This window comes from Pogona vitticeps, chromosome 4 (genome assembly GCF_051106095.1).
Source record: "Pogona vitticeps strain Pit_001003342236 chromosome 4, PviZW2.1, whole genome shotgun sequence".
Classification (NCBI taxonomy): domain Eukaryota; kingdom Metazoa; phylum Chordata; class Lepidosauria; order Squamata; family Agamidae; genus Pogona; species Pogona vitticeps.
The window spans coordinates 186,064,039-186,090,612 of NC_135786.1; the positions used below are offsets into that span (position 1 = coordinate 186,064,039).

Genomic DNA, 26,574 nt, shown 5'->3' on the forward strand with positions numbered 1-26,574 from the left:
GTCTTTTCCAGGGAGTCTTCTCATGTGATGGCCAAAGTATTGGAGCCTCAGCTTCAGGATCTGTCCTTCCAGTGAGCACTCAGGGTTCATTTCCTTTAGAATTGATAGGTTTGTTCTTGCAGTCCAGGGGACTCTCAAGAGCCTCCTCCAGCACCACACTTCAAAAGCATCAATTCTTCAGCGGTCAGCTTTCTTTATGGTACAACTCTCACTGCTTTGACTATGCGGACCTTTGTCGGCAAGGTGATGTCTCTGCTTTTTAAGATGCTGTCGAGGTTTGTAATCGCTTTCCTCCGAAGAAGCAGGTTTGTGGCTGCTGTCACAATCTGCAGTGATCATGGAGACCAAGAAAGTAAAATCTGTCACTGCATCCATCTCTTCCCCTTCTATTTGCCAGGAGGTGATGGGATGAGTGGCCATGAACTTAGTTTTTTTGATGTTGAGCTTGAGACAATTTTTGCGCTCTCTTTCACCCTCATTAAGAGGTTCATTAGGAACTTTACTGTACTTTTTAGCCTGAATTTGAGGTACTGTTTTATTTCTACCTATAAAAACTGTTTACTACCTGTAAGCTTCCTTAGAAATACTAGCTGGGATCCAGTAAGACTGATGGAACTACTTCAACTAATGTAGTCCCTAAACATCCCAGAAAACTGTTATAGGGGGCTGGTAAACTCCAAGCTGGTTTCTATGGTACCCCAAAAGTCTGCCAGGCTGGGAAAAAGTAAGTTCTATCACACACCAGTACCAATGGAGCATGGTATTTAAGCCATTTTCAAAATTAGCCAAAATCCTGTTGCTTAGTCGAATATATCAGACTAGGCCCATTAAATCAATGGGGTTTTGATGAGCAAACTCCTCTGTAAGTTCCATTGTTTCATATGGGTCTGCTATAACTGTGACTTGCTTTAGTAAAGTAGGTTACCATTAAAGTAGGTCCATCTGAAGCAATGTAACATATAGAGGAGTTAACTCAATAAATCCCAATTGATTCAATGCGCCTACTATAGTGCAATTTACTATACTAACCAACAGGATTTTGGCCACTGTTAAAATCTAACACATAAATAGTGCAAAAACAGAAAAATCCACAAACTATGAACATCACCCTCACAAGCTGGTATCAGGGGGTATCTGTCCTGTAAGGAAATCTATGTACCTGTAAGGAAACACACGATAGTTTCTTCCTTTGATTCCCATGGATTCAGTAATGTTGTCTGCTATCATCCGTGCTTTTTTCATTGCATCAATGAAGTCTGTTGAGTTTTTCAGCACTGTATGGTAGGTCATGAAGTAAGTAGCCCCAATTTCAGAGTTATTTTTAAAAGTAACTGCAGAACTATAGGCCGCATGTCCTCTGTGAAGAAATTCACAGTAAGCACATGACATAATAGTTGCTAGATTCTCCCAGTCTAAAGAAATAGCAGAGGCCATCATGTTAGCTAGCTTCCACTGTCTTATCAGAAAATGTTAAAACCAATTCTCAGAGCAACTATATCAAGTAACTTAGATTCTATTATATGGACTATTATATGTAAGTTTTATAACAGACAGATTACAAGAACAGGCTGGTTGGACAGGTCAGTGAGCTAGGCATCTGGAAGTTCAATTCTTTTAGAGTGCCTCCCACGAAAAGAACCAGCCTGGATAGTTAGAAATTATGTCTGTGTTCTCTTTACCTAGAAAGGGTCACTTACCGTATTTTTCGCTCCATAAGACGCACCTCTCCATAAGACGCACCAAATTTTTAGGAGAAGAAAACAGGAAAAAATAATCTGTTTTCTTCTCCTAAAAATTGGTGAGCCTTATGGAACACACCCTAGACCCCTCTGGCCCCATTGGGGGGTGGGGGGAGCCTCCAAAGGGTCCTAGGGTGTGTTCCAGGACCCTTTGGAGGCTCACCCTGCCCCCCCATGGGGCCAGAGGGGGCGAAATCGCCACCTTCAGGGATTCTTCTGAAGCTTCCCAAGCCTTGAGTCCCAGAAGGTGGCGATTTTGCCCCCTCCGGGCCTGTGGGGGGTAGGGGGAGCCTCCCAATGGTCCTGGAAGGGAGACTCGGACCCTTGGGAGGCTCCCCCACCCCCCAGGGGCCAGAGGGAGCGAAATCGCCACCTTCAAGGACTCTTCTGAAGCTTCTCAAGCCTCAAAAGGGTCCTGGAAGCTGGCAATTTTGCCTCTGCTGGCCCCATGGAGGTTGGTGGGGGGGAACCTCCCAAGGGTCCTTGAAGGCAGACTCTGACCCTTGGGAGGCTCCCCCCACCCTCCCCAAGGGGCCAGAGGGAGCAAAATCGCCACATTCAGGGACTCTTCTGAAGCTTCCAAAGCCTCAAAAGAGTCCCAGGTGGTGGCAATTTTGCCCCCTCTGGCCTGGCGGGGGGGCAGGGTGAGCCTCGAAAGGGTACTAGGGTGTGTTCTAGGACCCTTTAGAGACTTCCCTGCCCCCCAGGGGCCAGGGGGGGCAAAATCGCCACCTTCTGGGACTCCCAGAAGGTGGTGATTTTGCCCGCGCTGGCCCCATGGGGGGTGGGGTGGGGGAGCGTCACAGGGTCCTGGAAGGCTCATTCGGACCCTTGCGACGCTCCCCCCACCTCCCCATGGGGCCAGCACGGGCAAAATCGCCAGCTTCCAGGACTTTTTGTGAGGCTTGAAAGGCTCAGAAAAGGTCCTGGAAGCTGGCGATTTCGACCCCGTTGGCCCCGTGGGGGGAGCCCCGCAAGGGTCCTGGGAGGCTCACTCGGTCCCTTGGGAGGCTCCCCCCACGGGGCCAGTGGGGGCGAAATTGCCACCTTTGCTCCATAAGACGCAGACTTCCCGCCCCCACTTTTTTTGGGGGGAAGTGCATCTTATGGAGCAAAAAATATGGTAAGTCAAATTCATTTGGTGCCGAGTAATTGTTACAGGAACACAGTACACTGACAGAGTAGAAAACAAAAAGTCTCAGGTCAGCAAAATGCTATTCTATTGTTTAGAGATTCTCATCCCCTTTTGAAGAAGGAACACTGAAGTGGAAGAGGAAATCAAATGGGAGGAAGGCAAGTAAACTATTTCTCCTCACTGTAGGTCACAGGTTGCAATCATGCATGTGGACTGCATGTGGGCAGGAGCTGGGCCTTCTTTGCAGGCCCCAAGTCAGACTGAAAATGGAGAATTGTGCCCTTGGAAGCCTTGGGGAGGGGCTGCAAATATAAAAATTAAGGCTGTTCTCCCCCCACCCGCCCTTGCTCAAGTTAGTCTTTTTCAAAACAGCAAGTAACCATCCAGTAACTACTTGCTTTGAAAAAAGGGATGAGTACAGTTCCTAGAATTCCAGGATCATTCCCAGCTGCCCACTCTTGCCTAGCTACTGTCATCTTCCTTAGAAGGTCCCAGACCATTACTATCTGACTTATTTTGGCCAAATAGTAAACCTAGGAATCAGTGGCTGGATCCAAAAGGAAGATTATCTCTCATGAAAGAAAGACTGAAATAAGAGAACCTTGGTCTAGTGAACTTACTACCCAATAAATATGGACCCAAGAATATAGCTTAGCAAAGTGAGGAAAAGGTCCATCTAAGGCTGATCCATAGACCAGGTTTGCTATGTTTTCTACAAAAAATCCAGTGCTAGAAATGTGAAGCACAAAAAGCTGTTTGCATGGAAGGGAGATGCTTAAGTTTGTATTGTGCATCTGAAATTAGACTAAAAGTCATTTTCTATGGTATTATACCGACAAGAGTATGTAAGCAAAAATATAAATATTTATAATAGTTACATAATAGTGACACCAATTTAAACTGCTGAGAAAGATATCCTCATAATTTTAGAATAAGTAATTACTTTATTACTGTAATATTTATCAGAAAAAGGTGAGTTTTCAAGAAAACTGTATCCCATGTAATACTCCAGCAGCAATACATACCCTTTCCCACATTTTGGATTAGGGTTATCAGAGAGAAACATAGGGAGAAATGTCATGAATTCTTCACCCTGGGGTCTCTTCTTCCCTTCTGGAGTCAGCGGCCGGCAACGTTCGCAGGATGGATCAACAACTACATAAATATTGGTGGAAATAATTCAATGATGTTAACTGGCTATCAAGCATACATACTTCACAAATCTAAAATATTTTTCCCAGCAAGAAACAATAAGGCTTACCAAAAAACACTAAAGGCACCTGCAAAGCTAATCGAATATAGGACCAATGTATTCACAAAGGCTTTCATGGCTGGGATCTAATGGTTGTTGTGGGTTTTTCTGGCTCTTCAGCCGTGTTCTGAAGGTTGTTCTTCCTAACGTTTTGCCAGTCTCTGTGGCCAGCATCTTCAGAGGACAAACCCACAACAACCAAATATAGGACCACCTTGGCTTTTAAAACCTTTTTTAGAAACAATACTTTCTGAATTCCATTCATGTTATCACAGAATAGTACTATGTATTTCTACCCAGAAGTCAGTTTCAGAGTTTATTCCCAGGAGTCCATATTTGATCCTCCAGATGTTTTGGATGTCAGCTCCCAGGAGCGCAAGCCAGTGTGCTAGTACAGTGGGATCTTGACTTAAGAACGGCTCGAGTTAAGAACATTTTGACTTAAGAACCACTCTCATAGGAAAATATTGACTTGACTTACATACTTAGATTTGAGTTAAGAACTGAAAAAAAAACACGTGGGAGGCAGGGAAAGTGCAAAATTTGAACTTTCAGTTAACTGTTGGCTAGTGAAAAGGGTGCCTGTCTGCGTCCTGACTCCTCCCAGCGTTTAGAGAGTGGATTGGGAGACAGTCTTCAGACTGCCTGGTACTGCACTGCCTGGACTGTATTTTCCCTGCCTTCCCTGAACCTTTCTTGACCTAAGAAAAAAAGAAACAAAATATTCCCCTCCAGTGGTCGAAGGCAGAATAGCAGCTTCCCATTAGTTTCTATGGACGGAAAAGAGCAGATACGGATCAAATGGTTTTCAATGCATTCCTATGGGAAATGCAGATTTGACCTGCAAACTTTTTGACTTGAGAACCGCCTTCCAATACAGATTAAGTTCTCAAGTCAAAACCCCACTGTAGCAACTTAGGGGAGTTGTGGTCTGAAATCTGCATTTCCCAATGTCAGTGCACCAAACTGCAGCCTAGACCTGTAATAAACCTAATTGAGGATGGTACAATATTAGGATATCCAATACAGTACAGAACTATCTGCCTCAGCTGTTTTATAAGGACACTGCTTGTCATTGTAAAGCATCTTCTAACATTCTGTCTTCTTCCAAGGATATATATTTTTATTTTTTTAAATCAAGCAAATAGCACCAGCATTTTAGTCAGATAAGCCAAAGGCCATCAAGACTGCAATACCGTATTTTTCGCTCCATAAGACACACCTCTCCATAAGACGCACCAAATTTTTAGGAGAAGAAAACAGGAAAAAATAATCTGTTTTCTTCTCCTAAAAAATGGTGAGCCTTATGGAGAGGTCCATCTTATGGAACACACCCTAGGACCCTTTGGAGGCTCACCCTGCCCCCCCGGGGGTCAGAGGGGGCAAAATCGCCACCTTCTGGGACTCTTCTGAAGCTTCCCAAGCCTCAAAAGAGTCCCAGAAGGTGGCAATTTTGCCCCCTCTGACCCCCGGGGGGGTAGGGTGAGTCTCTAAAGGGTCCTGGAACACACCCTAGGACCCTTTAGAGACTCACCCTGCCCCCCCCGGGTGTCAGAGGGGGTGAAATCGCCACCTTCAGGGACTCTTGAGGCTTGGGAAGCTTCAGAAGAGTCTCAGAAGCTGGCAATTTCACCCATGCTGGGCCCGTGCGGGGGTGGGGGGAGTGTCGCAAGGGTCCTAGAAGGCTCACCCGGACCCTTGCGACGCTTCCCCCCCCCCACGAGGCCAGGGGGGGTGAAATCGCCAGCTTCTGGAAGTCTTATGAGGCTTGGGAAGCTTCAGAAAACTCCTAGAAGCTGGCGATTTCGCCAGCGCTGGCCTCTTCCGGGAGTGGGGGGACTGTCGCAAGGGTTCTGGAAGGCTCACTTGGACCCTTGCGACACTCTCCCCACGGGGCCAGGGGGGTGAAATCGCCAGCTTCTGGAAGTCTTCTGAAGCTTCCCAAGCATCAAAAGACTCCCAGAAGCTGGCAGTTTCGCCAGCGCTGGCCCCGTGCAGGGGTGGGGGGAGCGTCGCAAGAGTCCTGGAAGGCTCACCTGGACCCTTGTGACGTTCTCCCCCCACGGGGCCAGCGGGGACGAAATTGCTGCCTTCGGTCCATAAGACACATAGACTCCCCCACACACACATTTTGGGGGAGAAAAGTGCGTCTTATGGAGCAAAAAATACAGTATATTACACTAACAGACCACCGCCTACTTATAGTGAGAGGGAAAGCACTGAGGGAACTTTCTGTCAAAGGGTATTTCTAATTTGAGTAGATTACATGGGAAATCTTATGGTTTAACCATACATGAAAACAGATGCTATCATTTTTTTTAGATCCAGTTCAATGAAAATTTGTTTCAAATATTGAGAGACATGTTTGGTGAGGAAGCAGAAATGCAGTCCCAGGTTTAGCAGTACAGTGATGCCCCGCTTAACGATTACCCCACGTGACGATGAATATGCTTCACGACAATGTTTCTGCGATCACAATTGCGATAGCAAAACAATGATTTAATGGGCTTTTTTCACTTCCCGATGATCGGTTCCCGACTTCGGGAACCGATTCTTTGCATTACGACGATCAAAACAGCTATCATTGGGTTTTCAAAATGGCCACTGGCTACTCAAAATGGCTCCCCACTGTTTTTAGGAGGCATTTTTCGCTGCACAGGCACCCGAAAATGGCCGCCCTAAGGAGGATCTTCGCTGGACGAGCAGGTGTTTCGCTCACTGGAATGCATTGAACAGTTTTCAATGCGTTTCAATGGGCTTTTTTATTTCGCTTGACGATTTCGCTCTACAGCGATTTCACTGGAACGGATTATCCTCGTCAAGTGAGGCACCACTGTATGTGTTTATATTAAGTAAAAGGTATTGTGGGGTGGAATATGACAGCAAGTTAACAATACCTGAAGCGTTGCAAAACTGTCCACTGGTATTATAGATTCTGCAGCAGGAAGACTGTGGTTTGACCCAGTCAAAGTAGTCATCAAGCCAAGACGAAGGAGCATAGCCAATTTTTGTACTAGAATATGAAAAGAAACCATACTCTTTAGCCAAACTATGTCAAAGGGCATCTAAAAATAAGACATTTCCCCTTAAGTGTTATACATACTGTATACACACAGCATAGTTCAGTTCTTTTACAGTAGCTATCTTCTAGATTAGAATTAGACGTAGCCTATAATTCAATCAATTCCATCTGATTGAACTGTCATAAGGTATATGTATCTTCTTTTCTGAATTGCAGAAAATGTCATGAAACATTTCAGTGAAGTTCCAAGTGAAAGAATGTCTTTAGATTGGTTTCAGGTCAACAACACTTTTACAGAATGTGCTTCATAATGTTTTTCTTTAGGTGAAGGGAGAAGCACACAAGAATATAGAGAAAATTGCATCAAAAAAAGATCTCATCCAGTCTTCCTGAAATAGTGAAGCCACAACAAATTGATTATGTGAGATAGAATTCTGACTAAGTTAATTTTCCAAACTGATTTTAAAAAGATGATGGGACAGAACAAGCGATAATTAGTACAGGTGTTTAATAGCTGCATTCTTCTGTTTATTTCAAAAGGGCTAAAATGGCCTCAACAGCCTGTTGCTTTGTCTGGCTTTTTCTAAACAACTGAAACTATATAGAGAACATTACAGGACAACTGAGTTTACAATTGCTGAGGAATAGATGGGGCATAAAGTTGTTCAGGTATGCTGGAAAAGTTTTATTTCTATTTCAAACAGCTACTGGAGTCCACAGCAAATCTCCTGCTCTGACAAAAAAACTAATCAAGTTTGCTTCTAATTATTCTGGATATGATTCAACAAATATTGCAGGCACAATACTATGACAACCTGGTAAGAAAAATAGCAATTGAGCTACTAAAGCAGTTGACACTGAACCCCAAGTGTGAAAATGTTGCTTTGAAAAACCACTTAGCACGGTTGCGCTGGATTTAACCACTGGGCGAATGGTAGCTCAGATGCCAGCATGAACATGGGATCTCTAATACAATACACAGTGGAAAATTACTGATTCTGCCCTTGTGCTAATGATAGATCCTGCACTAGTACAAAAACACTGTTGGATTCTTCCCCAGATCAGCTGGCCTGGATATCACAGTTTGAATGCACAATTTACACCTATTTACAGAGACATTAGTCATTTGCTGAAGAAATTTTATGAAGAAACAAAACTGAACACTTACTAGCTGCTAATTTCTGCCGCATCAAATATTTGCTGTACTAGGGAGTTGTTGTCACACCCCACTCCACCACACACCATATTTTGCCCATCCAAAGTCGTATAATCATATCCTTCTTCAAGCACAAAGTACACTGGAGCACCTGCATGTAGGTATTTGCTGAGAGAACTGAAGTAATCCATCACATAGGAATCCTTATGCACGAAAAAGGGAAGAATAATATGAAGTTACTTCTGTAAACATTTTTCCCCATACTCCTCATCTCTCTATCACACATATAAAGAAGACACCCTTTGCTCATGTCAGAAAGGAATTAATGGTCCTTTTCAATATATCTGTTGGCACTCTTTTCTTAGACAAAGAATAGGGAAGGAGACACATAAAAGCCACTTACATCAGGCATGGATAGCCTCTGGTCCAAGCCAATCTCTACTTTGTTGATAACTGCTATGCTGAATGATAAAACACCCACAAATACGGATATCTGAAAACAAGAAGGAACAGTTCTGATTCAATTCACAGAAAAAGGTTTCATTAATACTATTCACTTATTCAGTATTGCTGGAAAATATAGTTCCCTTATTTCCCAATAAAACTCAAGAAAGAAAAGCTCATTATACTTCATCAGTAATATAACGCAAGCAATATGAAAGTTCAAAGCCATCAAAGAGTTTACTGAACAGTGGTGAATGAAGCACTCTAAAAATCCTATGTGGGAAAAAGAGAAATCTGCATAAAATTAGATATAAGTGGCTGAAATCCATGAGCTAAACTGCAATTTAATCAGTAGAGATTTGGTGAGTCAATTCTTCCTTAAGTTCCACTGATTCAATGAGCCTATTCTAGTTATGACTTGCTACTGAATTTCACCCAGTGAAATACAGGTATTTAAATAAATACCTAGTTTACATGTAGATTTTTTGTTCTGACAGTACAAAATATATTTTTACACAATCTGAACCATGAAGGTGTACATACCACTATGGGTCTCATCCAATCCTTTAGAAGAAATGGAGCATATATTTTTTTGAAGAATAAAAACAGCATGCTTTCAGAATGTTGTACGCTGCTGATTTCTTCACTACCTTTTATACAACACAGGATATCATATTTATTTTTCTGGAAAATAAAATACATAAATAAATATGACACTATTAAACGAAGATGTGCAGTTGCTCAAAACAATTGTCAAAAGATCATCACAGACTTACCTCTTGACGCTTGATGTCCAAACCCAAGAGACTTACAAAGCACGTGATCTGAAGGAGAAAGTCAATTAACACAGCCACAGCAGCAAAGAGGGAGAAAGTACGTACAGCCGGCATATTAGACAAACTCCCTAAAAAGAGAAAGAAATAAACAGAAATATATCTCACTACATAGATTATATGAAGTTTTTGTCAAAATGGGAAAGCTGATTTAAAAAGCATTCTAAGAACTTGATTCCACATAGGGATGACAGAAAGATGTAGTGGTTAGTGTGGTGAAATGGGACTTGGGGTTCCGTGTTCAAATTTCCACTAGGCCATGAAACTCACTTAACTATTCTTGGTTTAGTCACTTTCTCTCTTACCTTCACAGTCTTGTTGTGGACATAAATTAGGGAAAAGGAGAGCTATAGTCATGTGAAAAAGAAAGCACACCCTCTTTGAATTCTATGGTTTTACGTATCAGAACATAATAAAAATCATCTTGCCATCCAGACAAAAACAAAAAAGGCACCTTAAAGACTAACTTCAATGTGAGCTTTCCTGGATACACTCACTTCTTCAGACACATCCATGTCAAAAAGTGGATGTATATACAAGAACATTAGTAAATACAACCTCAGATAAACAACAACACATGACATAATACATTGTGTCATGATTTATTTTACAAAAATAAAGCCAAAATGAAAAAGCCATGTGTGAAAAACTAAATGAAATCTTACTGCTTCTATAGGAATTAAGAGGCTAAGTAGCAGCCAGGTGCTGCTAACCAAATACCCTGGAGTAGCTGATCATCAGCAAATGTGACCACCTCTATAAAAGCCAAGTTTTCACAGTTTGATCATTCGGAACATTCAGGTATACGTTAACACAATACCAAGGAGGAAACGTATCAGCAATGATTGTCGACAAGCAATTACTGGTGCCCATCAGTCTGGGAAGGGTTATAACACTATTTCCAAACAATTTAAAAGTCCACCATTCTACAGTGAGGAAGACTATTCACAAGTGGAAAAATTCAAGACAGTTACCAATCTTCTCAGGAGTGGACATCTGAGCAAATTCACTCCAAGGTCTGCAATGATCAGAGAAACTGCAAAAACTCCAAGAGTTACATCTCAAACTCAATAGGCCTCAGTTCATATGTTAAATGTTAAAGTTCATGACAGTACAATTAAGAAAAGACTGAATAAGTATGGTTGGTTTGGAAGGGTTGCCATGAGAAAAGTCTCTTCTATCTATAAAGAACATAGCAGCATGGATTTGGTTTGCAAAGTTGCATCTGGACAAACCACAAGACTTCTGGAACAATGCTGATTGGACAGACGAGACAAAAGTGCAGATGTTTTGTCATAATGCAGAGTGCCACATTAGCCAAAAACCGAACACACTATATCAGCACAAACACCTCATACCAACTGTCAAGCACCATGGTGGAGGGGGTATTGATTTGGGCTTGTTTTGCAGCCACAGCAACTGGGCACCCTGCAGTCACTGAGTTGACCATGAATTCCTCTGTATACCAAAGTATTCTAGAGTCAAATGTGAGACCATTGATCTGACAGCTAAAGCTTGGCCAAAACTGAGTCACTGAATAAGGTAATGATCCCAAGAACACCAGCAAATCCACAACAGAATGGCTGAAAAACAAAAGAACCAAGGTGTAATAGCCCAGCCAAAGGTCAGACCTCAACCCAATTAAATGCTGTGGTGGGACCTTACAAGAGTTATGCATAAACAAATGTCCACAAACCTCAATGAACTGAAGCAATGTTGTAAAGAAGAATGGGCCAAAATTCCTCCACAATGATTTGACAAACTGATAAAGTCATATAAAAAACTATTACTTCAAGCTGTTGCTGCTAAAGGTGGTTACAAGCTACTGAATCATAAGGTGTGCTTAGTTTTTCACACATGGCTTCTTCATTTTGGCTTAATTTTTGTAAAACAAATAACACGGTGTAATATGTCATGTGCTGTTACTCATCTGATGTTGTATTTACTTAATTTTCAGACCTGATTTTTATTATGTCCTGATACATACGACCACAGAATTCAAAGAGGGTGTCCTTTCTTCTTCACATGACTGTATTTTTGCTGCCTTGAGCTCATCAGAAGAAATATGGAATATAAATATAGCACACAAATAAGTCATATAAGCAGCATGATGAACGGCAAGAATGTTCCGTAGAAAACCTCCCCAAGCACAGTAGGCCAAATGAAGCTAACATGCTAATAACAGAATTAGCTAAATAACAAGAGAATAAAACCTGTGTTCTATCTATCACTCCATCCTACAGGACAGTCCATTTCTACTTTACCAGGACATTTGAATTATGATACTGAACTATAATTAAGTAAAGGGCAAGACATTATGAACAAGTAACAAATGGCTAAGAAACCATAACTCTTCATCATATCAAGAGTCTGGCAATTTGTTTTTCAGCACGTTAGGCACTCATTTACCTCATCTGTTATTTACCTCATCTGTTATTTATACAAACATAATTCTCTCTGTGGGGAAGAGCCTTGTTGTCAAAATGCTTTAATCAATTTTATCAGTGTGCTGATCAAGAAGAAAATGTATTCCTTTTTTCCTCATGACGGGAAATGGTGAGGGGGGAGGAAATGACAAATAGCAAAAAATGGGACCAAAAATTCTTACCCAAGAAAAAAGCCACTGTCTCTGAAAATGATGAAAGGAACATGCTAGGTGCCACATCTCCAAGAATCCGGCCAATCTGCTTATCCAGAGTTTCACCTTGAAGACGTTCATCTCTCTGAAATTGAAAAATAAATAAATTGGATGCACCTGCACAAACTGAAATGACTGCTTTGTTAAAAACTAGGTACACTGGATTACAGATTCTGGGCACATGCTATGCATACAAAAGTTGTATTAGAAGCCAATCCATTATACAACACAAAAGTCACAAAATTACCTGATATGCCTGAACCATAATGAAAATGTTATCCACTCCCACTGCCAGCACCAAAAATGGGATAACTTCAATAACAATCAGTGTTAAGGGGACTCCAAAGAAGCTGAAGATACCCAGGGAACATGCAACCGAACTCAGTACAATCAATACACCTGCAATGCCCAAGGAAATTTTTGAATCCACCTAGCAAATGAAGAAAGAAATCACAATATTATTTATATTTACTGCAACTTCTATCAATAGCAATTTATAAAAAAAAAAATTGTCCAATCACAGTCATTCTCAACAGAGGCCATATGGTCCCCTGGGGGCCCCTGGCACATTTGAAGGAGACCATAGACTGAAAACCATTCTTTACACACCACCTTATAAGTTTCACTATGTGATTATGCTGTCCTGACTCGGCCTACATTTCTTTCATTTTATGCTTATGGCTGTGGCCAAAAAAAGTTGAGAATGGCTATAATGCTATCAAATGTAATGATAGTTAATATTACCACTCACTACCCCAATTCCATTCTAGTTGAGTATAAAAAGTTACTTTACAAGTTGCACTGGAGTAAGAAAATACATTCCATTGGAAGCAACACAATATGTTGTCAAAGGCCCTTGTAATGTAAATTTCAGTGTACAACTATGGTGCCTAATCTGTAAAGAAAAACGTATACAGATCTTGTATTCTAAAGGAAGAAAAGACTTACTCTGAAGAACTAGAAACAATTTTGCCTCCCCTGTAGTTTAGAGAAGAAGCTTGCATCTAATCTGAAACAAGTATATGACGAGGCCAGTTTCTGGAAGTCTGTTTAGACTACAGTATCTTACTGTTTGGTGTCTGTGTAAGTGTATGTGTAAAGCAATGGGTGGGAACCTGCACCCTTCTTCAAGTACTATAAAAGCCCTAGCAAGCACAGTCAGTGAGGAGGGCCTACGGCAGCTGGAGTCTAATAACATCTGGAGGGCAACAGCTGCCCATTCCAATTTAAATAAATGACATGAAATGAATAGCATGAGGCAATACTATATTTCTATCTTATCCTACAAAAAAGAGAGATAATCATAGAAGTAGAAAAGCTGAAGTGTCAGCTAATACTATGTTAAAACGCATCAACGTCCTTTTCATTTGCCAAAAAACATTTTTTCAGCAATTGTAACCATGCATACCAAGAATCGAGCAGCACTCTTGATGTGTCCCAGAGCTATGGAGATGTACACAAACATAACGGCATAGCTAATTACAACAGTACCAACATCACTATTGCTTTCTCGGTTTATTTCATCCTCAACACTACGTTCAGCAGCAAACGAAATTGTTAAATTTGGGTTGTCATAATTTTTCACAAAATTGATAAACCTGAAAGACAAAGACAACAGTAATTTTTGAGAAAGGGCGACAAAGCTTTCACAATGGCTTCTACAGGTCCTTGGAGCAAGAGTTATTTCTATTCTCTTTAATGTGTTAGGTTTCTTCACAATAAAGGCATGGCTGGGACACAATACTGCATTTCCAAATGTGGAGAGCATCATATTTTCTATAAATTCTAAATTAACAAATTCTTCCAAACTCCACTCTCAAGCTGATGCATTCTTTTTTTAAAAAAAAAATGATGGAAAACTTTCCAGTGGGGAGTTTAGTAAGTTAGATTTATAAGACTACACCCAGGTTAGCAGAATGAAAATGTTATTTATGGCACATAATGCACTTGCATTTTATCTAATAACTATTTCAACTACAAAAGTAATTTTCCACATGAATATGTAATGGAATCAATGCATTTTATTTATTTATTTATTTATTTATTTATTTATTTATTTATTTATTTATTTATTTATTTTATTTTATTTTATTTAATTTAATTTAATTTAATTTATACCCTGCCTATCTGGACCGATGGATGATTTCTGAGAAGATTACAACAATTCCAGAAAACCAACAATTCCACACCAAAACCTTTTAGCTTCTTTTGCACAGGATAGGATAAAAATGTACAGAGATTATTTTGGCTAAGCCACAATTAGAAAGACTTACTCCTTTTCCCAAGCCAGAACTTTCATCAGCTTTCCTGTGTCATTGTAGTAATTCTGAATAGGAAATGTGATCACAAGGGCTGTGGCATTATTGTAATTTTCATCTATACATTAAAAAAAGAGAGAAAATGCACAAGGAACTTAAAAAAACATACAGGATACTTTTCTGTAGACTTCACAAGGAATATTCTGATATGCAAGTTATCTTTTCCAAATAGATTGTTTTAAAGCTTCTTTCCAAATCTAATTAATGCTATTCTCCCCGGATGTGAGCCAATTATTCTACTACCAAAAGAAAGCATTCTAGGTGCCATTCTAGCTGCATCCCTGTCCTCATAACTCATCCATGCAATGTAGTGCTTCGCTCTTCATAAGTTACCTCACACTTCTGTTTTCCTCCAGGGTGGTTATAGAATTTAATTCTAAGAGAATCAACTATTATTTCTCAAATGATACAATATTCAAATAAAAAGTAAAGAATATTAGCTCAGACAAAGGCTGGCAAATGTACATTGAAATAAGTTGGCTCTCCAGTGACTTAAAATTACATTAAAAAGGGAATCTTTTTTCACTCAGACTATTCACTTAGTTTAATTAATCTTACCTTTTAAACAAAAGGAGGATGAACACCATCACCGCATAATGCAACACAAACAAAAAATTTAATTGATTTTTTAAAATTGATCTCCACATAATGGTTGAAATCGTGCTGTACAGCTCGATGTGCGCACCAGTGACGATGTCAACAGCAACAACAAATCACTGCTGATTTAATGAGATCAGCCAATTTTAGAGTGTTTCACACAACACAACAAAATCACATGTATTCCAAAACTCCCAAAAGAAAATTTTCATCAGTGGCAATTTGCCACTGCTGATTACATCATCACGGGTGTGCACATGGCACTGCGAAACAGGACTTCAGTGAATATTTTCTATCTAGCTGCAAAACAACATATCTCATAGATTCCTTTAGAGAAAGCAACAGAACTTCTTATTTGCAAGTTGCCTCACTACATGGTCTACTATTCCTCACTACAACACTGGCTGAAATTCGTTGCTTAGCTGCAATAAGCTGCAACTAGAGTAGGTCCACTAAATCAGCAGGGACTGGTAAGTCAACTATTTCATAAGTTCTATTGATTCAATGAACCTAACTCTAGTTGTTACTTAGTACCATAAGCAGAAAGATTTCAGCCATTATGTGCTATGACAGAGATCCTGCTTTTAATCTGGGATACAAGGAGAATATTTCAGAACTCAGTTGATTGGCAAGAAGCTGCACACTGAAACTGCTGCATGAGACAGACAGCCTGAAAATGACAAAAATTGGCTTTGCCAACATGCATTTAATTAAATTAGAGAACTAAACTCCCACCTCTGTTTCATTACATCACACCTACCATCATATCCTCCCATCACTAGCCATGGGAAGACAGGACCACCAAATGTTCCTAAGCATGGATCATGAAGCAGGGTTGTATCATTCAAAGATGCCGGAGCCCTGTAAAATTTATTATGATGTCAGTAGTTATCTGAGAACTTTTAAATGCATATTACCTATGACCAAGGCTCCCTCTAAGGTGCATGACTGCACACCTGCGAGCAACTCTGCCCCCCCCCTCCGCGCAGCACTCCTCTTCCACACACCCACAGTGATAGTTTCCAGTCTCTCTGGTTCTGGTTGTGATGGATTATCATGTGGGGGTGAGGGTGGAGGCGCATGCACAGGAGAGAGCAGAGTCCCGCACGTAAATGGTGGAGCCCCATCCAATGGGGCTGAGGGAATATTCCCATTACAGGGAATGTTGCCAATGACAATACTGAGTAATCACAATTTATCAATTAATCCAACTAATACATCTGCTGTTAAGAGTGCATATGATGCTGAAATGAGGCAACCACGAGCTATTCAGCAAGATGGCGGAGCCTGTAAAACTTCTGATTTATTCTGAAAAGTTCTCATTTTTTCCCTAAGTCTCTATTTCATTCCACTGCTTAACACTTCATATCTAACAGTAGACCTTATCTGGAAGTAATGTTCATCAAAGCAGTTAATCCTCCTTATCTTAAAACAAGTTCAATATGCTGTCAAATCTATTCCAACATGGCAACCCTTTTCAGGGTTATCCACGTTACAGACTAGTCAGAAGTGACCTACAATTCCTTTGTTCTTGGGGCACTTTGGGACCATGTAGCTTGTCTCCCTACAAGCAGAGACACAGGATGTCTCTACTTGTAGGAGGCACAGCAAGAAATGAAACTTCCAACCTGACTCCACTGTCAGATACCTAATTCCAGGTATTCAGAACTACTAAACCTTCCAAGCAGAAAGACTGGCCCCATTCAAACAATGATTTAGGGCTTCACAAACTATTATGTGACATTAAGCCTACATTTCCCCGTTTAGACATAACAGGAAAATAGTCAGAATACAAACAGAAATTGCCAATTAAATGGGGGAGGGGGGATGAGGCTAGACAGAACTCATGGATTCACTCATGGATTCTATGCTTTAGAAAGCTTCAAATGGAATCCAAAGTGAGCCAGAGACTCATTTATTTTGTTACAGCAGGCTGAAGAATCTCCGTCTTAAGGACAATATTACAGACAAAAGAAATTCAGCCTGCCAAACTGATAAAGTAAGTTTTGAATTATTCCTATTTTCCTTAAGAGGATGGGGAGAATATCGCCACAAAGCTTACCGAACACAGTATAAGAAGTGAGAGTGGTAGTCGGCATAAACAAAAAATTCATCATGAATATTATGATCTAGGACAGAATGGCTGTTTTGAAAATAGTTGAGCACACTCAGAATAGTACAGTTGTTGTTGTAGGGAGCAAGAGGAGTCAGGCATATGTCCTTCAGCATTACAGTGCCATTATCGTAGGTAGCATTTATGTTTTCAATAGCATTCTGTAAGTCTAGCACCTGGATATATGAGAAACCGGAGAAGTGGCATTTAATACAGCAAAGGAACATGATTTTTCCTATTTTCATGAATCTGTCTATAATATACAGTGAATGAACCTCAGATAAAGTGCATTTTGACAAAAAGTTAGGCTCCTAACACAAACATAATCATCGATTTTAGATGCTCAAAAACCTGGAAAAGTCTGTTCTCAATACACAATCTAAAAGAGGTTAAAAGCCAAAAAGAAGCATCATAATGGGTGGGTGGGAGGAGAAAGACAGAAGGAGAATGTGCTGTCATTAACAAAAATAAAAAACTCATTCCACCTCCTAGCCAGGACTAAAAATCTATTTTATGTGCTTGTATAAGAAGCATTTTTGCCAAACATTTGGTCTGTCACGTTGTTCTTACTGAACTGATCCCTTGTTTTCAAGGCTGCTTTGATCAGTTTTGCTTTATGTCATCATTTGATTTTCCACAATCTCCCCTTTCCCCTTCATAACCTGAATCACAGTCTCCTGTGTTTAGCAAGGTGTACAAAATGCTGAAGCAGCATTCTGGGAGCTGAGCAGCAAAATCAGCAGGTAAGTATCTAAATACAGTTTAAGTGGTACAGCAAAAATTCTTAACAAGTGGTAATCAAAGGAAGGAAGTAGTAGTCCAACACTATCCCTTTATCTACCGAATGCGCAAAGAACCAACTGGTGTACTACCTGATGCAAGATATCTTTTGTAAGAGGAGGTCCAAAAGGAACATCATCTCCTGATGGATATGGAGAGTAGATATCTGGCTTGGCATGTGGGGCTTGAATAATAAGTTGCTCGGTGCGAAAGAAAGGTCCAAAGTGAGTATCGAAATATTCCTTCTCTTTTCGAGCTTGGCTACTGGGAGATGACCAGAGGTCTATAGGATTGGTAGTTAACTTGACAAATGTCAGACCTGAGGCACACATGACAATAATTACCACAGAAAAGAGAACAACAGGCCTTGGATTGCGAACACAGAAAGCCCCCCATGATGTAAATGTGACTCTTAAAGCATTCTCAAACTTTTCTCCAAGCCTTTCACACCACGTCGCTTCTCCTGCAAAAAACAAAAAAACAAAAAGCAAAAAGCAAAAAACAAGAACATGAAGAATGAAGGTTTCCATTTCCAACAAGTCCTTTAACTAAGTTCATTTTCCTGAACCCAAAATAGGTGCAAAATTGTCAGCATGACATGGAAAAGAGCATCATGCTATTGTTAATCCTGAATGCACTGAAAATAGGGCACTACACAGCCAATATATCAAAAGGCACATCTTCTATGCTAGGAGACAGTAAATGGTAGTGAGAAGAAAATGTTAAAATGGAGGGGTGGGCATTAGCTAATGTTATTTTAAAATAGAATGACATTATTTGATCTCTTTTATTACTGAAAATAACACAAATATAAATGTACAGCTGATTATTCAGGAAATACATGATGTACAGCTGATTCTTCAGGAAAAACTGTTCCACAATAAAAACAATTCACATTAGGCAATTAAAACCATTCATGCAGTAAGAGAATACATGATACATGCAGTCAAACTAAACTGTTATGTCCTAGAACTTACCAGCATTCTGATGTGAGTTAACAGAATAAGCAATGTTGCTGTCAATAGGTGTGTATTCAGAAACAAAGTGTCTTTTCCTACAATGAGATATATACACAGACCATTATTTAGGACATGATTTTAAGATTTGTCTTATTACTGCAATTTCAAGATAAACTAGGATACAGTTTACAAATATTATATTTGGCTGGATATAAACCTAATAACACAAGCTGTAGAAACAGACAACTGTGACAGAACCTGATCTTTTTGGTATGTGAAGCTGTGAACAGATCTTGAATGGAACAGTTCTTGAAAAGTTTTGGAAACAGACTCTTCACTAGCAAACAGTACATCAACTTCAACAGCATTCCAAACACCCAGATATAAGCCAACTGCAACTGCTAAGATGTTGAGGAAACACCTAGAGGAAACCTGCACCAAACCTGACCACTTCTGTAAAGCATTCAGGGTCAAATCAATGGCTGTCCTAAAGGATTCTGTTCTGACTTCGATCAACCAAATACCTATGCAAACTTCACATATGCTGCTCACATTTATGGCAAAGGAGTGAGGGCTCTATACTTCAATACTCCTCTGTGAAATAGTCTTTTTTCCCTCATGTCAGAAGCACTACAGTGAAACTAATAAATGTATCAGATAATTTTGTCCAATAAGAGGCATTATCAAGAGTATATGGGATAGCTAACTTATCATTGTGCACGTGGAAGGGTATAGAGTACACTGACATAGGTGTGAAATTGCCTCTTCTTCTGCACTCTCAAATAACAGTGTCAATGCAAAAACCCCATTTTCACAGGTTCACTTTGATTCTGCCAACTCCACTCCATGGCCCAGTAGTAAATTCCAAGGAACCCAGTTCTCTGTATGACTGGAGGTTAAACTTTCCTGGGGTTCCATCCAGTTTCAGAGATCTATAGTTCTTGTTTTCTGCATTTATAATCCTGGTATTCTCTGCTGTTTCTTCCAGATTTACAAATGTTCTCAGTTTTTTTTTCTTGATTTCAATCTGGGGGTGGGGAGGCAGGATGGTAGCCAAACAATAGGTGAACAGTTGATATAGATGTTTTGAGTCTTCCACTATATTCACCATATGTCATTGGATGCACAGGTATTTTCAGCACAACCCAGTATCTATTTTCCGATCACTACATGATGTACTAGCAATTGTGAACCAGCCCAACCCTTTCCTATGGCTATATGCACCTTTTTGGATCCCTGGCAGGGGCTAGTGTTATTGTTTTATTAAGCATGGTAGTGCTCACTGGTGTTGAACCAAAGCAGCACTGATAGGTGTTTCCTCCAACAATGCAGTATTATATCACTTAGGTGGTAAGCCAATGAAGGAATACACCACTTACCAATAAATGAAACAACAACAACAACAACAACAACAACAACAGCTTTTCCCCACTCAGGGGGAAGCAGGAGAGATGAGGGGGCATGGAGGCTAAGACAGAGGAATGGACTAAATTGGATCACTTTGAGATATGGTGTGGTTCCCTATCCTGAAACCACCAGATCCTGGCATGTGAATGTAATGATCATTCGAAATCTCAGTGATCATGTTTAGCCCAATCTAGCCTAGGATATCATCACTGTCTAGTTGTACCTTCATTTTAACAACAGTGGTTGGCTTTGAGCACATAGTAATGATTCTACAGCTTTCACTGAGTGCTATGTCTACCTGTTTTGAACAAGCTGAACTCTACCACACCAGACTGGTTTATTCACCTGCAAAGCAGCATAGGGCCAAGGCTGTACATCTTAGTGTTAGTGCTTGCGTGCCACAGCTAGTCCTGATCACTTTCAAAATATACTATTGCTTGTGGAGGCCTTTTCCTTTGCATTGTGGTAATGTTTTTATGAGCTTCCTCAAATAATGCGAGGAACATGTACGTATTCAGACATCCCCTGGGAATGACAGCACCCTGTCAGCTGATCCTTCCACTCCAAAAGCACCACTAGAATAGTGACTATAGAATGGTACAGTTGCCTTTTATAGGTTGCACGTCTAAATAGAATGTTTCTGTCTTATCATTTTATAGTGCTGAATGTATTCATTAATTTTATCACACTTGGTTTCAGGTGTAGATCACTTGAATCTTTTTAAAACCACTATGGCTGAAATCTAGTAGTAAGTCACAAACCGAGTAGGCCTAATGAATCAATGGAATTTACAAAGGAGTTGATCCACCAAATCACCAGTGATTCAATGGACCTACTCCACTTGTAACTTACTATGGGATTTCAGCCTATATGTGTCAGGAAGTCTAATCTTCAGTTTACCATAACCTTCTCCTGAACATAGAGACTATCACTGATGAAGAATTCATGTTCCACTCTTGCTGTGTAATCCTTCCGTGAAAAGCACAACTCAAGGAAAACATTATCTTATTTTTCAGTTTAATGTACAAAATGTTCCTTAATTCTTCAGCGCCATCTTACAGATACCATTTAAACTCTTCTCAGGTCTGTGCAGAATGCAAATCTACAGGCTCCTAACATAAAAATATAAACAAATATACCTCTGTCACAGATCTGAAAAAGCACTTGTAACATTTTGCACAATAGTCCACACAGAGCCACCATCACTGCCTGTTTCCTGCTCAACTCAATTTGTATATACTTTATACCAGGAGCAGGAAAGTTGGGAGCTTCCAGACCATACTTTCTATTGTTCCAGACCTGTTGTACTGTTAAACTACAACACTTTATATTGTTAAACTACATTCTCCATAATTTCTGACCATGCTGTTTGGAGGTGATGGGAACTGAAGTACAACAAGAATGGAGCACAAGGTCCCAACCCCTCCCCTGTCCAACAGCAGTCGTGTTACTGCAACCTCTGTACTTCTTGACAGTTCTCGCCTTGCTTTTCATAACGAGCAGTTCATGAAATATGCATGTTAATAGACAGAGCTACAGCTATTTTGACTGAGAGCACAACATTTAGCTTTTACACCTTTTAAAACAGATTTATCTCTTAATTTCAAACCTGTTATAGACTTTTGACTTTTCAAACAATACATTCAAACACTCAAAATGTCTGTTTTCTCAGCAAGAGTACAACTGCATCTACAGAAGAGTTTGTACAAACCAATTTTTCTAGAGGCTTCTATGAAATATGAGACAATTGTTTCATTGTACTAAACATCAATTGGTAAGAATAAAAAAAAGGAATCAAGTGCTGGATATACAATTGGGTGCATTATTTCCCTATACACTCCTTTTTAAAGCAAGCAATTAGGGCAGGAACAGCCTATGACTACTAACCACTGTTCACAGGACAGTTGTTTGCTTTGTCTCATTTTCTGTCCCTTTGAGATTTCAGAGCTACAGTTGATTCAGCTGAAGATATAATGCATGATCGATCCTGCAATGCTGGAGTTTTGCCTAACACAACACCACTATAAAAAGCGACCTCAAGGCATGCCACTCAACCAGTTTCTAACTCAATTAATAGTAGCTTGCGCAGGTCTGAAGTTTACAAGTGTTTAATTGCTTGACCTTCACTTTTATGTATCAAATGCATTTTTAATAGATTGCAGGGAATGTGGTATGAGTGAGTAGTTAACTGATCAAATACTGAATAAAAACCAAGTGTTGTTTTGCTATGGATATGTACTGAACAGCACTATTGAAACTGTGTATTTCTTTACAGTAAACAAGTTCATAATTATCACCCCACCCCCCACAATAGATGGTGTGTGTTTTTTAGAGAGAAATGGCTATTTACCTGTAACACCAAACTCCAAAAACCACTCCAAAAAAGATAAGTAAAAATGCTGTGTAGGCGATCCACATGATGACATACATGGCATCCAGGCCAAGCAGAAGCCAAGGTGCAGGAGGTGAAGGAGGCTGTGGTTTGGGGCCACAAACAACAGAACAATCCTGACAACTGCAGGGTCCTGTGACATCATCCACTGACTCATTGCAGCCTTTGGTAGCATTATTCATTGGAGTCATCCCATGGGTAGGAGTATCTAAAAAGATAAAAGTTCGCACGCAAAAGCAGAAAGCTTGTAGTTATAGAAGAGAGTGGACAACTTCCACATGTGTCCATCTCTGGACCTTGAAGAGCTACATTCATTCGCACAACCCCCATGCCATTGCTTTTCTTACAACAGTTTGGCTTTTTCCGCACTGGAATTTCCTGTAGCACCCTCCAGCAGTCAAAATATATATTTCATTTTAAAAATATGTGACCCGTAGGTGCTGCAAGCCCCCCAAAACTTGAAAAAAATGCCCCCACCCTCCAGAGAACACAAGGACAATTAGAGGATTTTCCCCCCAAAATTTTCTTTCTTTTCTTTTCTGGGAGATTTGGGGGTGCTATAGACTGGGTTTTTTAAAATAGATATAAGCAAATATGAATAGTTTTAATTAAAGGCTTCATTACTAAATCATTAGAAAAGTTTCAGTTCAACAGCATGAACATGTTTGAACAAAAATAACAAAGGGACACCCATGTTTGTCCCTTGCAACAAAATAACAAATCGTCTTGTAGGGCCTTACAGACCAGAACAGTAGCAACTTTTGACCATCCAGAAGTTGACTTACAAGTACTCCCATCAACCCTCACTACAGGACAGATGGTTTAGATCAGGGGTCTCAAACTCAATTTACCCGGGTGTCACTGGAGGCAGAGTCTGGGTGAGGCTGGGCCGCATCAGATTTTCTGCCAAGCAGAGCAAAAGCCATAAGAAGCCGCCAAGGAGTTTCCTTAGCCCGGATGGGGCTTCGAGGAGGAGGAGGGGCGTGCGAGCCCTCGTCGCCGGCCACGATCCCCTCCAGCTCCTTCTTCACTACCATCCTACCACCACCAGCAGGACGAAGAAGCGGAGAAGGGAGGGAGCGCCAGCGACCACCTAGCGGGGGGGGGGGGAGGGCACGACTTAAAACTTTTTAAAAACCCTCACAGAATTGCCTTCCCAAAGGACAAAAGCCCCCATCAGTACCTGCGAAATTAAACAGAACGAGGTGGGGGGGCACAGGCACTACATCTGTCCTGTAGTGAGGGTTGATGGGAGTACTTGTAAGTCAACTTCTGGATGGTCAAAAGTTGCTACTGTTCTGGTCTGTAAGGCCCTACAAGACGATTTGTTATTTTGTTGCAAGGGACAACAACCTTCCTCTGAGGGGCCTTCTTTAAAAAAAAGGCACACTCAGCAGAAGCAGCTACCCCCAACCATGACAGAGGACCAAACTTTGCGAGGCGAGTCCAGGCAGCCTCCAGAGCCGAGGCGGCTGAAGCAGGATGAAGAGGAAGAGGAGGAAGCACCGCCGGGTGCTGAGGCGGCCACTGGCCGGGCTGGTGTTGGGGGTGCCAAGAAAGACAGCCAGACAGCCACTTTCCTGGAAGAGGCGGTGGCAGCGGCAGCTATTGTTGGCGGCTTGGAGGTGCTCTTCCGAGGACAGGAGCAAGCTCCGTTCTCAGGCATCGCTCAGCAGCAGCTCGGGCGCTCAGGGAAAAGGGCCAGCAGCGTGCCTCGCTTGCCGGCTCTCTCCCAAGACAGCACCTCTTGCACCCTCCATCCTGAACTGCAGCCTGCCAGCCGGCAGACAGGCAGGCTGGCTGGGAGGCTGCAGTTCCAGATGGAGGGTGCAAGAGGTGCTGTCTTGGGGACAGCCGGCAAGCGAGGCGAGGCTTTTTTTTGACTCTTGACAGCAGAGGACGTGTGGGCACTTCAGGGGGGTCAGGCAAGGCGGGGGCCACAAACTATCATCCGGCACACTGCAAATAGCCCCCGGGCCGCATGTTTGAGATCCCTGGTTTAGACCAATGGAAACTGGAGTCCATCACTATATGGGAAAAACACAGGTTTCCCAGGTTTCATGTTTAGTAGATACACTCTACTTTATCAAATGCACAGTTACATTGCCATTTGAACACAACTACAGTAAACATGGCTGACTTTTTTTAGTACTGAATATGACAGTATGCCCTTGTGTATCGGTTATTGGAGATCATGAACACAGAGTGCTGTTGTATTCATGTCCAGTTTGCAGCCTTCCTATAGGTAAATGGCTGGCCACTATGGGAACAAAATGCCAAAATTGATAGGCCTTTGGACTGATGTGTAGTGACTCTTCTTATGTTCTAAAACACACCATTTAAATATTCCAAGATAGCAGTTCCCACTAGTTATGCTCAATAAGGAAAAATATTTTAATTAATTTCTGTTTCTTACCTGAAAATATCGGGATCATATTGAAAGGAGTTTGGCCATTATCCTTACTGAACATGTACTCGATCCAGTTTGTTGCATTGCATTCTTTAACATCTTTTCCACACAATAATCCCAATGCTTTAACATTGCTTGATGGGGCCTCCACATCTTTACAGGCATTATACATAGCTGAAGTGCAATTAAATAAAGGAACAGACCAAGACAGCGATATTGAAGGATAAAACAAAAGCAAAAACCTAAAAGCTAAATCAGCAATAAAGCAATCTGAGTTCAACCCAAGAGAACTAAAGAGGAACAGTTTTGACTCAGTTCTAGATAAGCACTTCAAGTACTTCATCTAACCAGTTTCCTCATTACAATGGGTATCCCCATTGTTATCTGTCTACTGCAATGTAAGTGAGAAGCATTTATTTTTTTCAGATTGCCTTTCACACAAATCAGAACTGCCTTCTGTAAAAATGAGCCATGCAAAGAAGGTAGGAGACAAGGACAAATAACACAACCCAATGCTATAGCAGCATATTCTGTTTATTATGGCAACAAATGCTCTATTCAAGACACTCCCTCTAGCAAGGCAGGATATGACAAAGTGATTATCAAGGCAATTGCTCGACTTTAATTGCTGCCCAGCTAGATAAAAGTGAATTACATCTCCTCATAAGGCTTTAACAAAATGGAACAATTCTCAATTTTTCCTGTTGAAGAACAATGTAGATAAAACTAATTGCTACCTCTACATTGATTTAAACCATTTACCTGAAAGCGAAGAACCAATTTAATTATTTCTCATATTTATATGCACTCAACCAACAAAGACACTTTATTTTCATTTCATGAGAATGCTCTTATTTGCCCAGTGACCATCAGACCTTACTTAACCTAGGAATCATAAGCATTTCATTTGTCTGATGGTTTAGTTTTGTGAAAGCAAGGCTAGAACATGTCAGAGTGAAGCAGAAAGGAGCAACAGTGGACAGATGGAAAAGCAAAATTGACAGCACACAGGTTCCTATATTCCCATACGCACAATGCAATCACATCTATTCAAGAAGTTATTAGAGTTGCTGGTTGTTCTATATTCCTTTAAGAAATATTTGAAATACCATATGTCCACTCAACAGATTAAAAATATATAAATGCACATCCAAGTACTGAATAGTATAAGCAATATTCAGTAGGAAATTAGCATGCTTAATGATAATTCTGCACAATTGTTTTTAGACCTCTCTTACTGATTGAACTGTTTTGATTTAAAATAAACTACACTGCTGTTATCTCAAACAGAGGGGAAGAATCAGCTCCACAGTCTAGGACAGTGGTTCCCAACCTTGAGTAACCCAGGTGTTCTTGTACTGCAGTTCCCAGGAGTCTTC

The 26,574-nt window shown here is 40.7% G+C and overlaps 1 protein-coding gene across 1 annotated transcript in view; it reads right to left on the minus strand.

Annotated features, from left to right (window-relative positions):
• Positions 1-26,574, minus strand: part of NPC1 (NPC intracellular cholesterol transporter 1) — a 50,355-nt gene that overhangs the window by 6,846 nt on the left and 16,935 nt on the right. Inside the window, exons 5-21 of the mRNA XM_020785692.3 lie at positions 25,202-25,369; positions 22,744-22,993; positions 19,005-19,081; positions 18,120-18,490; positions 17,197-17,423; positions 15,895-15,995; positions 14,493-14,595; positions 13,628-13,817; positions 12,467-12,649; positions 12,190-12,304; positions 9,525-9,652; positions 9,292-9,432; positions 8,708-8,797; positions 8,317-8,507; positions 7,024-7,139; positions 3,900-4,029; positions 1,160-1,357 (exon numbers count right to left, since the gene is read on the minus strand). Coding sequence (XP_020641351.3) covers positions 1,160-1,357; positions 3,900-4,029; positions 7,024-7,139; positions 8,317-8,507; positions 8,708-8,797; positions 9,292-9,432; positions 9,525-9,652; positions 12,190-12,304; positions 12,467-12,649; positions 13,628-13,817; positions 14,493-14,595; positions 15,895-15,995; positions 17,197-17,423; positions 18,120-18,490; positions 19,005-19,081; positions 22,744-22,993; positions 25,202-25,369 — 2,779 coding nt within the window. The remainder of the gene's footprint in view (positions 1-1,159; positions 1,358-3,899; positions 4,030-7,023; positions 7,140-8,316; positions 8,508-8,707; positions 8,798-9,291; positions 9,433-9,524; positions 9,653-12,189; positions 12,305-12,466; positions 12,650-13,627; positions 13,818-14,492; positions 14,596-15,894; positions 15,996-17,196; positions 17,424-18,119; positions 18,491-19,004; positions 19,082-22,743; positions 22,994-25,201; positions 25,370-26,574) is intronic.